At 41.5% G+C, this 17,080-nt stretch overlaps 1 protein-coding gene across 7 annotated transcripts in view; it reads right to left on the reverse strand.

The window, feature by feature from the left end:
* Nucleotides 1-17,080, reverse strand: part of PSPC1 (paraspeckle component 1) — a 133,508-nt gene that overhangs the window by 84,248 nt on the left and 32,180 nt on the right. For all 7 annotated transcript variants that reach the window (XR_013995547.1, XR_013995548.1, XR_013995549.1 and 4 more), the window contains exon 5: nucleotides 7,196-7,280. Coding sequence is in view for 1 of the 7 variants with exons in the window: in XM_081083590.1 (XP_080939716.1) it covers nucleotides 7,196-7,280 (85 nt within the window). In the remaining 6 variants the exon portion in view is untranslated. The remainder of the gene's footprint in view (nucleotides 1-7,195; nucleotides 7,281-17,080) is intronic.

The raw sequence follows: 17,080 nt of genomic DNA on the forward strand, positions 1-17,080 counted from the left end.
CAGTATTATCACAGTAATTACAAAAGAAACTCCCCACCACCAGGCACAGGGTAAGCATGTTAATACATTTGTCACTGCACTTATCTAACTAGAATGTAACCAAGCACCAAGATTATCCATCAAATTATCATCTCACTATAAAGATTTTTGATTTTTTTTTTTTTTTTTTTTTGGTTAACCGTCACCTGAGGATATTTTTTTCATTGATCCATTGATTTTTTAGAGAGAGTGGAAGGGGCTGTGCAACCAAAGTAGGTACCCTTAACCGAATCTAACCCAAGACCCCTCAGTCCACAGACCACACTCTAACCACTGAACAAAAACTGGCCAGGGCTGATATAATTTTACTATTAGTATACAGTTATCTGAATTTCAGGTTGAATATGATAAATCTTTGCATATTAAGATTAATGAAAAAACCATTCAATGAAAAATAACCATATACATAGAAAACTCATGTCAAGCAACGAATATTTCACCTATTATGAAATAAGTAACCTATTAAAAATTTCAATAAGTACTCCATACTAGGTCTGTGTACTTGACTTGCTTTTTAATGATCTGATAATTCCAATTTATATGTGCCTCCCTCCTATCTAAGTTCCAAAGTAGCAGAATTTGTCTTTTGTTCCCCACAGAACCCCCAATACCTAGGGTACTTCCCCCCTCCTCTTATTTCTAATTTTAAACTTACAGAAAAGCTGCAAAAATAGTACAGAATTCCTACATATCCCTCATACAGTATTCCCTAATGCTAATATTTTACATAACCATGATACAATTGTGAAAACCAGGAATTAACATTGGTATAATACTACAGTTATACTACAGATCTTATTCAAATTTCACCTGTTTCTCCATTAGTGTCCCCTTCTTCTGTTCCAAGACCCTATCGAGAAGCCCACATTGCAAATTATTTCCTCTCATTAGTCTCAGCCAGTCTGTAAAACAGTTCACTTTTTATCTTTCATAAACATGGCATTTTTAAAGAAAACTGATTATTTTGTATAATGTTCTTCAATTTGAGTTTGTCTTATGTTTTCTCATGACTAGCATGAGGTTATACATTTTTGTTAAGAAAACCACAGAAATGACACTATTCTTTTTTCTTTTAAATAATTCTTTATTGTTTAAAGTATCACATATGTCCCCTTTTTTCCTCGAAATGACACTATTCTTCTAAGTGCATGATATCAAGGGGTCTTGGTGCCAATGTCTTATTACAGATGACTTAAACTTTAACACTCGGTAATGGTGGTTCTGCTAGGTTTCTCCACTCTAAGTTTACTATTTTTCGATATGTACATAATACAAATTTCAGACGATGCAAATCTTGTTTCTCAAGTTTTGCATAACAGCTTTAGCACCCATCATGAGACTTTATGAGTAACAATCATCACTGCAGTATTTGTCCACTGGTGATTTTCTCATTCCTTCTGCCTTTATTAATTGGAATTTTACTGAAAAAAGGTGCCACCCAATCTCCTCCATGTATTCATTCATTCATTTACTCCTATCATATGAATTCACAGGTATTTATTCTACAGCTTAAAATCTAACATTGCCGAAACCGGTTTGGCTCAGTGGATAGAGCATCGGCCTGTGGGCTGAAAGGTCCCAGGTTCGATTCCGGTCAAGGGCATGTACCTGGGTTGCGGGCACATCCCCAGTGGGAGATGTGCAGAAGGCAGCTGATCGATGTTTCTCTCTCATCGATGTTTCTAACTCTCTCTCTCTCTCCCTTCCTCTCTGTGAAAAATCAATAAAAATATATATTTTTTTAAAAAAATCTAACATTATCAGACCTGTCAGGGTACCTCATTTGTTTAGAGCATCATACAGATATGCCAAGGTTCTATTTCTGGTCAGGGCACATACACGAAATCAACCAATGAATGCATAAATAAGTACAAAAACAAATCGATGCTTTCTCTCTCTCTCTCTTTCCCTCCCTCCCTGACTCTCCCTCAAATCAGTAAATTAAAAAAAAATTTTTTTTAATATAACATTACCATTTTTTACTTTGTTGTTGAAACTGTGCTAACTTTGGCCATTTGGGTCTCCTTCAATTTGGCTCGTGTTCTTTTCAACATGTCCTAACCTTTTTATTCTTTTTAAAAAAAGGCTTTTTATTGATTTTTAGAGAGGGAGGGAGGGAGGGAGGGAGGGAGGGAGGGAGGGGGAGAGAGAGGGAGAGAGAGAGAGAGAGAGAGAGAGAGAGAGAGAGAGAGAGAGAGAGAGAGAGAGAGATTTATGTGAAAGAGCATCAATTGGCTGCCTCCTATATGCCCCCTACCAGGGACTGAGCCCACAACCAGAGCATGTGCCCTGACCAGGAATGGAATCAGCAAACTTTTGGTGCTTGGTACGATGCCCAACCAACTGAGGCACGAGCCGGGGCACATCCCATCCTTTTTTTATTATATTCTTGCTAGTTGGCAAAAAGGTTCCAGGCTCATCTTAAGCTTTTCAGTCCTAGCCAGCCCTCAAGAGTGGCTCAGTTGGTTTAGCTTCGTCCTTCATACTGAAAGGTTGCCTTTGCTTCCCAGTCAAGAAACATACCTGGGTTGAAGGTGCAGAAGGCAACCAATCAATGTTTCTCACAACAACGATGTTTCTCTCTCTCTTTCTCTCAATATGTTCTCAGGTGAAGATAAAAAAAAAAAGTAAAGAAAGAAAGAAAGTTAATCCTCACTGAGGTAATTTTTCCATTGATTTTCAGAGAGAGTGAAAGGGAGGGGGAGATACTAAGAGAGAAACATCATTGTGAGAGAGAAATATCAATTGGTTGCCTTCAGTGCATGTCCAGCCGAGGTACATGCAACCAAGGTACATGCCCTAGACCGGAATCAAAACCAGGACCCTTCAGTCCATGGGCTGACGCTCTATCCACTGAGCCAAAACGGCTACAGATAGAGAAAGGTGTTTTGAAACAAAAATCTGGGCACTAGATGGGCCCACCGTTTCTGAGGCATCACTGCTTCAAGATAGAACCATAAAATAATGAATGCACCTGGACACCAACATATACACAGATCTATATTTCTGTATTTGTCTAAATTAAATACTACAAAATTCAAACTGACACCTCTGATCCTAATATGACAGAAGATCATTTTAATTTTAGCCCTGCTCTTTTCGTTCTCCAACACTGAGAAACCTGGGTCTCATTATCTATATTTACTCATGTGTTCAATTTATAAATATACATTTATTCTCATTAAAGACCTAAATAAAGATAAAACAAACATACAAATAAAGTAGTTTCAGAATTGCTAACACATCATCTCAGTGAAAAACACCAACTACATTATATTGTTCTTTTTGTCATTGGCCTATAGTATCCAATCAAGATACTGTTTTCCAAAGTTATTTAGATTCCTTATTTTCTTTCCCACCTGCTTTCAGTGTGATATTTTCCAGTGGAAATATAGTTAGGTACATTTGTTATGTTTGTCTTCTTTTTTGTTGTGATTTCAGAGGGAAAGGGAAAGGGTGAGAGAGATAGAAAATCAATGATGAGAATCATTGACTGGCTGCCTCCTGCACACCCCCTACTGGGGATCGAATCCACAATGCAGGCATGTGCCCTGGCCTTCATAGGTCAATGCTCAACCACTGAGCAACACTAGTTAGGCCATTTGTTAGGTTTGTACTCTATTTTGGGTTCTCCAAAATTCTCTTTGGTTTTAATTTTTTATTTTTTCAGCACATGAAGGGTAGGGTACTAATTTTAAAAGCCTAGCTGTCAAGCATGGTGAGCCTGGAGGGTATTACGCTAAGTGAATACGTGAGTCAGAGAAAAACAAACACAATATGAGTTCACTTATATGTGGAAGCTAAAGAACAAAATAAACAAACAAAATTGAAACAGATTCATAGATTCAGAGAAAACACTAATAACTGCCAGAAGGGAGGGATGGTGGGGGACTGGGTGAAAAAGGTGAATGGATTAATAAGTACGAATTGGTAGTTACAAAATAGTCATGGGGCCCTGGCCAGTGTTGCTCAGTTGGTTGGAGCATCATCCATGCACCAAAGGGTCACAGGTTTGATTCCAAGTCATAGCACATACCCAGGTTTCCGGTTCAAACTCCAGTTGGGGCACATATAGGAGGTAACCAATCTGTTCCTCTCTCTCCCTTCTCCCTGTAAAAATCAATGAAAAGCATATACTTGGGGGAGGATTAAAAAATAATAAAATAAAAAGAATCATAGGGATGTATAACACAGCATAATAAATATAATCAATAGTACTGCAATAACTATATAGTACCAGGTAGGTACTGAAATATAGGAGGAACTCTTTGTAAAGCATGATTGTTAGGTCTAACCACTATTGCTGTTCACCTGAAACTAATCTAATAATATTGAATGTAAACAGTAATTGAAAAATAAATTTTTTTTTAAAAAAACCACTACTATGGTCATATTAAATGAGTTTAAATTGTTTTTAAAAAATAAAAATCCTAGCTGTCAAACAATCATACATACCGTGGTTCTTGAACATCTCCCATCTCAAACAATTTGGTTCTAGACCAAGTTGTTTGGGGGGGGGGGGGGGGGGACCTGTTAAAATGTCTTTTGTTAACTTTGGTATACTGACACCCCTTTCATGCTGATTCATCAGCATGAAAAAGTAAAAACAAAGGAGAATGTGCCTAGGTGAGTCAATATAGAGCTAAACCTCTCCTTGTTAACATCTCAGGAAATTGTGCTATAAATATTTTGGGGGGTTTTATATTTGTTCTTTTGGGGTTTTTGTTTTGTAGTGTTGTTTTTTGCTTTTCTTACTGGCCAAATGGACAGATTAACACAATTTTAAAATATAAGGAGGTTATCAAGAATGCTTATATTGCCCTGAACAGTGTTGATTAGTGGTTAGAGCAGCCGTGGGCAAACTACAGCCCGCTTGAAATGAATAAAACTAAAAAAAAAAAAAAAGACCGTACCCTTTTATGTAATGATGTTTACTTTGAATTTATATTAGTTCACACAAACACTCCATCGATGCTTTTGTTCCGGCCCTCCGGTCCAGTTTAAGAACCCATTGTGGCCCTCGAGTCAAAAAGTTTGCCCACTCCTGGCAGAAGTGCTAAGGATGTCCAGTGGGAGTGGGCCTAAGCCATCAGCCTGACCACAGGAGGGTCATCAGTTCAATTCCAAATCAAGGGCACTTATCTGGGTTGCAGGTTCAATCCCCAGCCCAATTCAGGGGGGCAACCAATAGATGTCTCTCTCTCCTTCCTCCCTTCCGTCTCTAATAAATCAATGAAAAAAAATATCCTCCAGTGAATATTAGCCAAAAAAAAAAAAAGTGTTAATGTTGCCCTGGCCAGTGCACCAACAGGTTGCTAGTTTCATTCCCAGTCAGGGCACATGCCCAGGTTGTAGACTCGGGGCTTGCAGGAGACAACCGATCAATGATTTACTCTCCCATCACATCGATGTGTCTCTCTCTAAAAATCAATAAAAAAATCTTTAATAAAAAAAAAAAAAAGAGCGCTAATGTTGCTAAGGGTGTGAAAGAAACAATGATCACAAGCAATTAAAGAGGTAAAAAAAAACTGTTGACTGGGAATAAGTGACAGCATTTCAGAAATAATGATATGTGAAAAAGCGAAGATGCCTCATACTGACCTCCTGAAAGACACCCCTGGAAGCAGTGTTGAAAATTATTTAAGGCTAGTAAAGGGGTAGTTCAATAAATTTAAGAAAATAAGTGTCTGCTTAAAGATTAAACAGTACTTTAGACATACTGTACATAGAAACATTTAAACAGAATCATTTGGGATATGAAACGAGTTAATACAACTTATATTATTTCTAATGGGAAAAAATGATTTTAGTTTTCGAAAATATCCCTTCTCGAACAACCTCCTGGAATAAAGGTTCCACTGTATCACTGTAAGTGAAAGCTGAATTCAGACAAGGTTTTTTGTTAAAGAAGAGGAGCATTCTTTTTCTTTGTAAAAGTATAAGAGACTTTAACACATTCACATGAGAAAGAAAAGAAGATACAAGAGCGAGCCAGAAAAAAGGTCTCTCATGTAAGGAGTTCATGTGGTGAGTTGTATACAATAATGACTCTGAAGCTTTAGGGAATCCCAGAATCACTTAGAGCAGTGGTTCTCAACCTTCCTAATGCCGAGACCCTTTAATACAGTTCCTCATGTTGTGGTGACCCCCAATTTCATTGTTACAAATTGAACATAATTAAAGCATAGTGATTAATCACAAAAACAATATGTAATTATATATGTGTTTTCCAATGGTCTTAGGCGACCCCTGTGAAAGGGTCGTTCGACCCCCAAAAGGGGTCGCGACCCACAGGCTGAGAACCGCTGACTTACAGAATTTATTAAAGCTCTGTCCCTATAGTTTATGAGGAGAGGTTTCAGACTTTCTAACCATTCCCCCAGTTAGAACACTGGTGTGGCCTGGTCAAGTACTACAATTTGAGAATAAGTAGGTTAAAGTAAAATCATAGTAGTTCCAAGATGTAAGCATATATACAAACCAGGTACAAAGTTGGAAAAAATAAACTAAAGTATACTGAACACTACCTATTCCCAGACTATGAAGACACTTTACACTCATTCAAGATTTTTTACTTTCTTCTTTATTTTTTATTTCCCATGAGCACCTTACTTCCTATATAAGAACTTACTACGCTTTTATAGTACTTTCAGAAACAAATTTTAAGTTTGCTTTAACCTATCATAACTTTGTTCATAACATTTCCTAATTATTATGATTTTTAACTTTTAAGAGTAACATTTACCTCATATTTCACAATTAAATATTACAGGTACATGGAAAGGTGTTTCAGAAGCACAAAGATGCATAAAGGAATTCATATCATTGTCATACACAGGCAAAAAATTAAAACTAAGAAAATGCAGTAAATCATAGTGCATTCTTACAATAAATTGTATGCAATAATGCCTAGGCGCCATATGAAAAGTCACAGTGTATGCCATCAAAGTGTCAATAACCAGCTAAAAAATCCTAAGAATAACAAAAAAAAAATACGCGACTTTGTGGAATAAATCCCTAAGTATAGTCAAAAATGGACAATTTTGTTTGTATTTTCCAACTTGTACAATTTGTTTACACTGGGAGGGTGATGTTTTATTAGTAACACACAAGAACTATGTGTATTCACATCTATGTTACAATGTATTTTTTTTACCTCAGTTGTATCTGCTTCCGTTTTTGCAGCTCTTGGTTTCTGAGTTCTTCCAGGCGTCTGAGTTCTTCTTGACGCCTCATTAAATCTATAAAATATTGATTACCCATTAATATTTTAGCTTGCCTTCTGTACTTTTTTTATCAATGAGCATAAAGACTATTATGGGCAATATACATAATAATTTATTCATATTCATGCAAAATTCATAGTAATTTATTCTCATTCATGTCTTTATTATATAACCTTATAATTAAAGATTATAAGCTGTGTAATTAATAAAATTAATAAACTTCCTGGGCCTGTTTCTTCATGTGTATTAAGACAATCATAAAATTCATCCTTTCTTCAGAAATTAAAATAGGTAAGATATTTTTAACATAGGGGCTAAAAAATACTAAAAACAGAATAAATGATAGCTGTATATCACTTACACCTTTTAAACAAATCAGAATTTTCCGTTGCAAGTGCAAAACCCAAAAAGATGCTTTGAGAGACATCAGCAGAGGGCATGTAAGAACCACACCAAACAGTAGGTATAGCGGTTATACACTGCATAAAGCCCAAAAAGCATCTCTCCCAACACAATTAGTGTGAAATTCCTCCTACACTAAGTCAGTGTCTTATAAAAAAGGGCAATGAGGAAAGAATTCCTGAAAGAGGAAAAAGGCTGAATGAACAAGATCAAGATAAACAAATAAAGATAAACAAATAACTCCAATCCCACTGTCACTATACTTGCTATATCAAGAACAGGAGTTCCACAATAATGTAAGATAACAAAAAGTGTATTTGTGTTGAGAAGTAGTGGATTAACTTTCCAAATGTAAAAATCTTTGTAATATCTTACCAAATTATACGTGCATACAAGCAAAGACTAAAAAACACCAAAATAATGAAATACTCTGAATGGCACAATTATTGGTTGCTTTTATTTTCCTTGTCTCTCATCATGATACCGGGATTTCTAAAATAAACATAAATTATTTCAATTTTAACATTTCGTAATAAATCACTACATTCAGAACTTACATAATATTAACAGTTCCAGTTAACTTTCTATGTGACAATAACCCTGTCATCATAACCATAACAGGACTGGAATCACAGCCCTAACAAGGTAAATATTATCATGTCATCTTATAGATTGGAAACATATTGTGTATTATGCCCTCTCTCCCCAAAAATAATTCGAATAGATTATAAATGTATTCTAGCCATTCAGCTACTGCTCAGTTCAGCAGGAATACACACCCAAATCTATCCTAATTACAAAGCTCTTTCCAAAATGCGAGTGCCCCAAACCTGGATAATCAGAAACAATCGGAAACTTAAAAAATATACATTAAAAAAACAGATTTGACTCTTTCAGAAAAGTCAGTCTTGGCATAAGGAATAGGGACCAGGTAATTTTAATAACATGCCCAATGAGATAACACTTAGTTATCTTAAAGAATATCAAATATGACTAAAATGATTTCAAACAGTTACACAATTAGTTGTCAACCATAACTAACTGCTAATTAGAATTACTTAAATACCTTTTTTTTTTTAATATATTTTATTGAGTTTTTACAGAAAGGAAAGGAGAGAGATAGAGAGTTAGAAACATCGATAAGAGAGAAACATCGACCAGCCGCCTCCTGCACACTCCCCACCGGGGATTGCCCGCAACCAAGGTACATGCCCTTGACCGGAATCGAACCCGGGACCCTTCAGTCCGCAGGCCGACGCTCTATCCACCGAGCCAAACCGGTTTCGGCATTAAATACCTTTTAACCACAGACCAATTAAATGAAAATGTCTTGGCAAGTGGACCAGACATCAGTATTTTTTTTTTAACCTCTTTAGATGACTCCATTGTGCAACCAACATTGAGAGCTACGCAACTATCACATAATTACTTTAGTGGGAAAAATCTAAAATATATAATCAACTTATATTCCTAAGAGTAAAGCCTATATAATAAAAGGTTAATATGCAAATTTTCCCCATGCACTGACCACCAGGGAGTGGCGCAGAATGAAAGCAGGCCCTGATCCCACCTGATCGCTAGCTGGGCCTGGGGACCCTACACGTGCATGAATCTTGTGCACCGGGCCTCTAGTTCTTCAATACTCCAAGCCAAGAAAAATGTCCTACTATCATTAAGTATCCAAGAAAGTCAATCCAGTATAGCCTGTAAAATTTATCGTACCTTGGTAATTTTTGTAGTTTTTAAGACTACCTACCATTTCTATAATCCTATCTAATAAAAGAGAAACATGGTAATTAGCATACGACCGATACCCTTCCCATTGGCTAATCAGGGTGATATGCAAATTAACTACCAGCCAAGATGGCGGCCACCAGCGAGGCAGCTTGAAACTAACATGAAGCTTGCTTGCTTCAGTGACGGAGGACTCGAACGTTCCCCGCCTGCCGCTGCAGGCCTCTGTGCTGGCAGTTTGAAACATAGTTACAAAAATAGAAGCTAAACAAAACCCCAGAAACCAGCTTTCAGCTAGCCGGGATCTCAGACCTGGAGTTGATACAGAGTTTTGATTGTAGAATGTAAACAAACCAGATACCTCCTTTCAGGAGCGGAGGCCTCAGAGCTGGAGCCTGAGCTAAAGCTGGCTCAGAACAAAAACAAAAAAAAGAAAAGAAAAAAAGGAGCAGTTGGGAGCTTCAGTCCCAGCCTGAAAACAGCCCTCAGCCCCTCACCCAGATTGGCCAGGCACCCCAGTGGGGACCCCCACCCTGAAGGGTGTGTGACCAGCTGCAAACAGCCATCATCCCCTCATCCAGGCTGGCCAGGCACACCAGTGGGGACCCCCACCTTGATCCGGGACACCCTTCAGGGCAAACCAGCCAGCCCCCACCCATGCACCAGGCCTCTATTCTATATAGTAAAAGGGTAATATGCCTCCCAGCACCGGGATCAGCGGAGCCGCGAGGTCTCCCGGCACCGGGATCAGCATGACAGGGGGCACCGCCCAAACCCTGATCGCCCTGCGGCTCTGTGTGTGACAGGGGGCGAGGCCACAACCTCTCTATTGGCTCTGCTCTGTTCCTGACAGGGGAAGGCACCCCAACCCCCTGATCGGCCCTGCTCTGTGCCTGATAGGGGGGAGCTCCCCACCCTCCTGATCGCCCTGTGGCTGTGTGTGTGACAGGGTGCGGCGCCCCAACCCCCCAACACCACGGGCCCTGCTCTGTGTGTGACGGGGTAGAGCCATAACCTCCCAATGGGCCATGCCGAGTGTGAGAGTGGCAGCGCCCCAACCCCCTGATCGGCCCTGCTCTGTGGGTGATAGAGGGCGGCGCCCCAACCCCCCGACCCCACAGGCCCTGCTCTGTGTGTGATGGGGTAGAGCCATAACCTCCCCATCAGCACTGCCCTGAGTGTGACAGTGGCAGCGCCCCAACCCCCTGATCGGCTCTGCTCTGTGGGTGATAGAGGGCGGCACCTCAACCCCCTGATCCACCCTGCTCTGTGTGTGACAGGGGGCAGCGCCCCAACCCCGATTGGCCCTGCTCTTTGCGTGACAGGGGGTGGTGCCACAACCTCCCCATCGACCCTGCCTTGAGTGTGACAGGGGGCGGTGCCCCAACCCTCCAATCGGCCCTACCCTGAGCATGACTGAGGGTGGCATCGCAACCTCCCGCTACGCCCTGCTCTGTGCATGACAGGGAGCGGAACCCCAATTCCCCAATCCGCCCTGCTCTGAACCCAACCAGGGGCGGCACCTAGGGATTAGGCCTGCCCTCTGCCACCTGGGAGCAGGCCTAAGCCAGCAGGTCGTTATCTCCCGAGGGGTCCCAGACTGAGAGAGGGCACAGGCCGGGCCGAGGGATCCCCCGCTCCCCCCCGAAAGCATAAATTTTTGTGCACCGGGCCTCTAGTAAAAACATAGTATGCTAACTAGACTGGACAACCTTGCAGACGACTTTCCAGAAGAAGCCACGGCTGTGAGGGAAACCTGGGTCCTGGGTGCCAGAGGGAAGCAGGTGCTGGTAGCCAAGGAAGAAAGGCCTACTCTTGCACAAATTTCATGCATCGGGCCTCTATTATAATTATAAATGTAAAAATATGCATTACAACCCTGGTCCATGTTCTCAATGGTTAGAGCGTCAGTCCAAGCACCAAAGGGTCGTGGGTTTGATTCCCAGACAAAGGATCAAATGCCAGACCCCAGTCAGGGTGAGAGCAGGAAGCAACCAATAGATGTGTCTCTCTCACATAGGTGTTTTTCTCCTCCTCTTCCCCTACTCCCTCCCTTCCACCATCTCTCTCTCTTTTTTTTTTTTTACAGAGAGGAAGGGAGAGGGATAGAGTTAGAAACATCGATCAGCTGCCTCCTGCACACTCCCTACTGGGGATGTGCCCGCAACCATGGTACATGCCCTTGACTGGAATTGAACCTGGGACCCTGGAGTCCGCAGGCCTTTGCTCTATCCACTGAGCAAAACCGGTTAGGGCTCCACTATCTCTTAAAAAAAAAAAAAAATTAACTCTCTCTCTAAAAAATATCAATGGGAAAAAATATCCTTTGTGAAGTTTAACTATATGCAGTGGTTCTCAACCTGTGGGTCGCGACCCCTTTGGGGGTCGAACAACCCTTTCACAGGGGTCGCCTAAGACCACTGGAAAACACATATATAATTGCATTATTGTTTTTGTGATTAATCACTATGCTTTAATTATGTTCAATTTGTAACAATGACATTGGGAGTCACCACAATATAAGGAACTGTATTAAAGGGTCGCAGCATTAGGAAGGTTGAGAACCACTGACTATATGTATATGCATTACATTTTTGTCCATGAAAAGGAATAAGAAAAGACCATGAATGTTTGTTTTCTGACAACTGGATCTTCTCCTTTTAAGATGTGCCAGTTGATAAAGCTGCTTTAACCTCTCGGTTCACATTTTCTTACCTGTAACTTTGGTATAATAATTAGTTCAAAGGACTGGACAATGCAATTATCAGATAAGCGTATTATCTGATACTAAGTAGGGCACAATATCAACTTAAAACTACCATTTTACATTAACTGAATTGCTTTAATTTATTTGAGAGAGAGAGAGAGAAGGAGAGAGAGCGAGAGAGAGAGGAAGAGAGAGAAAAAGAGAAAGAAAAAAAACTGATTTGTTGTTTCACTTATTTATGCCTTCATTGGGTTGATTCTTGTAGTATGTGGCCTGACCAGGGATTGTATCCACAAACTTCCTGGCATACTGGGACGATATTCTAACCAACTAAACAACCCGTCCAGGACCTAAATTATTTAAGTTTTGTTAATATCCAAAGTTGCGGCACTGCTCCCGAGAAACCAAGATGGCGGCATAGGTTAACGCCAGAGATTGCTGCCTAGAACAACCAATTCAAATTACACCTAAAAGACGGAACGGACATCATCCAGAACCACAGGAAGGCTGGCTGAGTGGAAATTCTACAACTAGGAGGAAAGAGAATATCATACCCAGACTCAGAGGGGGCGCAGTGCTGAAGTGAAATACTCAGGTGCGGAGGAGGTACGCGTGGAGCGGGCTGGCGGCGGAGGGCGCGGTTGTTGTTTTCAATCGGGAGGGAGCTTCAGACTCTGAGCTCCAGAGCCGGGCGAGTCTTTAGGGACCCAGACTCAAACGGGAGAAGCGGGACTGTCTGGCTTCGGTCGGAACTCAAAGGCAGCTTTCTCTCCAAAGTTTGCAGCGATTGCTGGGACTCGGTGAGGCAGAGCACCTAGGGACAGAACTGAGAGCAGCCATAACTGCTCTCTCCAGCCCGCCCTGTAGATCCCCTGGGACCTACCCCGCCCAAGCCCTACACAGAGGCATTGCCGGATAGCCTCAGGCAAACGCTAGATAAGCACCGCCCTAGAGATCCAGCACAGAAGTTCTCCCACTGCAGACACAGCTGATTCTCATAGTCAGTTGGCCTGGAGGTCAAATCCCCGCCAGTATTACCTACAACCAAGGCTTAACAACAACAAGACTGCGCACAAAGACCACTAGGGGGTGCACCAAGACAGCATAAAAAATGCAGAGAAACATGACAGAAATGGAGGATACAGAGCTCAAAACCACACTTTAAAGGTCTTTCAATAAGTTTCTAGAAACTGCCGATAAACTTAATGAGATCTACAAGAAATCTAATGAGACGCTCGATGTTATGATAAAGAACCAACTAGAAATTAAGCATACACTGACTGAAATAAAGAATATTATACAGACACCCATACACTGACTGAAATAAAGAATATTATACAGACACCCAACAGGAGACCAGAGGAGCGCAAGAATCAAGTCAAAGATTCGAAATGCGAAGAAGCAAAAAACACCCAACCAGAAAAGCAAAATGAAAAAAGAATCCGAAAATACGAAGATAGTGTAAGGAGCCTCTGGGACAGCTTCAAGCGTACCAACAGCAGAATTATAGGGGTGCCAGAAGATGAGAGAGAGCAAGATATTGAAAACCTATTTGAAGAAATAATGACAGAAAACTTCCCCCACCTGGTGAAAGAAATAGACTTACAGGTCCAGGAAGTGCAGAGAACCTCAAACAAAAGGAATCCAAAGAGGACCACACCAAGACACATCATAATTAAAATGCCAAGAGCAAAAAACAAAGAGAGAATCTTAAGAGCAGCAAGAGAAAGAAACTCAGTTACCTACAAGGGAATACCCATATGACTGTCAGCTGATTTCTCAACAGAAACTATGCAGGCCAGAAGGGAATGGCAAGAAATATTCAAAGTGATGAATACCAAGAACCTACAACCGAGATTACTTTATCCAGCAAAGCTATCACTCAGAACTGAAGGTCAGATAAAGAGCTTCACAGATAAGGAAAAGCTAAAGGAGTTCATCACCACCAAACCAGTATTATATGAAATGCTGAAAGGTATCCTTTAAGAAGAGGAAGAAGAAGAAAAAGGTAAAGATACAAATTATGAACAGCAAACATGCATCTATCAACAAGTGAATCTAAGAATCAAGTGAATAAATAATCTGGTGATCATAATAGAATCAGGGACATAGAAAGGGAATGGACTGACTATTCTTGGGGGGGAAAGGGGTGTGGGAGATGCGGGAAGAGACTGGACAAAAATCGTGCATCTATGGATGAGCACAGTGGGTGGGGAGTGAGGACGGAGGGTGGGGCGGGAACTGGGAGGAGGGGAGTTATGGGGGGAAAAAAGAGGAACAAATGTAATAATCTGAACAATAAAGATTTAATTAAAAAAAAAATATCCAAAGTTGCTAAAGTTGCACTAAAGTGTATATATCTGTACACTGCAATAACATCCTTCTCGGGGTAAATTACCAAAAATATATATAACTAGATATGTTTTTATCCTTTGATCCAGTAAATCATACCCTTATAGGAATCTTTCTTAAAAAAAAATAACCCAAAGTTCCCTGGCCAGTTTGGCTCAGTGGGTTAAGCATTGGCCCATGAACCAGAAAATCTCACCTCTGATTCCCAGTCAAGAGCAGTAAAAAAATAAAAATAAAAATACTTTTGCCTGGCTAGCGTGGCTCAGTGGTTGACCTAGGACAATGATGGCAAAACTTTTGAGCTCGGAGTGTCAGCATTTTGAAAAACCCTAACTTAACTCTGGTACTGTGTCACATATAGAAATTTTTTGATAGCCAAAACCGGTTTGGCTCAGTGGATAGAGCGTCGGCCTGCGGACTGAAGGGTCCCAGGTTCAATTCCGGTCAAGGGCATGTACCTGGCTTGTGGGCACATCCCCAGTGGGAGATGTGCAGGAGGCAGCTGATCGATGTATCTCTCCCATCAATGTTTCTAACTCTCTATCTCTCTCCCTTCCTCTCTGTAAAAAAAAAAAAATCAATAAAATATATTTAAAGAAAAAAAAAGAAATTTTTTGATATTTGCAACCATAGTAAAACAAAGATTTATATTTTTGATATTTATTTGATACATTTAAATGCCATTTAACAAAGAAAAATCAACCAAAAAAATGAATTCACGTGTCACCTCTGACACGCGTGTCATAGGTTCGCCATCACTGACCTAGGAACCAGGAGGTCATGGTTCAAGTCCCAGTCAGGGCACATGCCCAGATTGCAGGCTCCATCCCTAGTGGCGGGTATGCAGAAGGCAACCAATTAATGTTTCTCTGTCATCAAATTTTTATCTATTTCTCCCTCTCCCTTCCTCTCTGAAGTCAATGAAAATATCTTTAAAAAATTTTTAAAAACTGATAGATGAAAAGATGTAATAAAGCAATAATGGTAAAATATTAACAACAGAATCTAAGTATTGAGCACCTTAATATTCTTTTAAGTATTTCATTTAAGATTCGTCATAATAAAAATTTTGGGTAAACATGTACTGGGTAAATTACTAAACTTTAAAAAAAAAAATTCACATGAAAGCCTGGTGAAAGGATCAAGTCACTTATAAGGGGGGGCGGGGGGGGCTGGGGAATCCAGGCTTATTTCAGACTTCCTCACAGAAACATTCAATACTAGAAGACAATGAGACATGCTATCAAGTACTTAAGAACTGGAGGGGAGAAAAAACATGAATTCTTACCATTCAAGTGCCAGTTTAAAGTACAGAGAGTACTTCAGAAAGACTGTTTCTGTAAACCCTTCTTTAAAAAATTATGAGGGTAAACATCAGACAATTAAGTGATGAACAGAAACATCATGCCTCAACCTACTTAAAATAAGGTTAAGATTTAAACACATATAAGGATTACTGTTAAAGATCATTAAAACAGAATGCTAAAGAGCTAGCATCGCAGCATTATTCACACTAGCCAATATATGGAAAAAAACTAAGATCTGTCATCAGATGACTGGATCAGAAAGACATGGTATAAGGGGCATAAATGCTAATGAAGTGGTGAACTTGGAGTGAACACACAATACAATATATTATAAAACTGATGTATTATAGAATTATACCCTAAAACCTATATAATTTTATTAACCAACGTCACACCAACAAATTCAATAAAATACATCCTATATAATAAAGAGGTAATATGCAAATTGACCACACAAGATGGCCGCCACAAGATGGCCTGCAAGGGAGGGCAGTTAGGGTGACCAGGCCTGCAGGGGAGGGCAGTTGGGGGGGAACCAGGCCTGCAGGGAAGGGCAGATGGGGGGAACCAGGCCTGCAGGGGAGGGCAGTTGGGGGGAACCAGGCCTGCAGGGAAGGGAAGTTAGGTGCTGGCAGGGGAATGGTTAGGGGGTGATCAGACTGGCAAGCAGAAGCGGTTAGGGGCAATCAGACAGGCAGGCAGGCAGGCGAGTGGTTGGGAGCCAGCAGTCCTGGATTGCGATAGGGCTGTCTGACTGCCCGTTTAGGCCCGATCCCACTGGGAGCTAGGGGTCCCTTGCCTGGGCCTAAAGCGAAGCCCATGATCGCGGCACCCCCCGCTGCCACTGCAGGTCCCCGCTGCCTGGGCCGGACGCCTAGGCCAGAGGCGTTAGGCCTGGGCAGGGGCGAAGCCGGCAACCGCGGGGAGCTGGGGGTCCCCTGCCCAGGCCTGACACCTCTGCCGGAGGCCTCAGGCCTGGTCAAGGGGCCGATCCGGTGATTGGTGATCGGAGGGTGATGAGGGTCAACTCCTCTGGCCGAGGCATCAGGCCTGGGTGGGGGCGGAGCCGGGGATTGGGGGGACATGAGGGTCCCCTTGCCCAGGCCTGAAGCCTGGGTCAGAGGCGTCAGGCTTGGGCGGGAGGTGGAGCAAGTGATCAGAGGGAGATGCGGGTCCCCTGCCCAGGCATGATTCCTGGGCCAGAGGCCTCAGGCCTGGGCGGGGGCCAGAGCCAGTGATCGGGGGGAGATGGGGGTCCCCTGTCCCAGCCTGACACCTCTGGCGGAGGCGTCCGGCCTGGGCAAGGGGCCCAT

Source organism: Myotis nattereri (genome assembly GCF_964212035.1).
Source record: "Myotis nattereri genome assembly, chromosome: 2".
Lineage (NCBI taxonomy): Eukaryota > Metazoa > Chordata > Mammalia > Chiroptera > Vespertilionidae > Myotis > Myotis nattereri.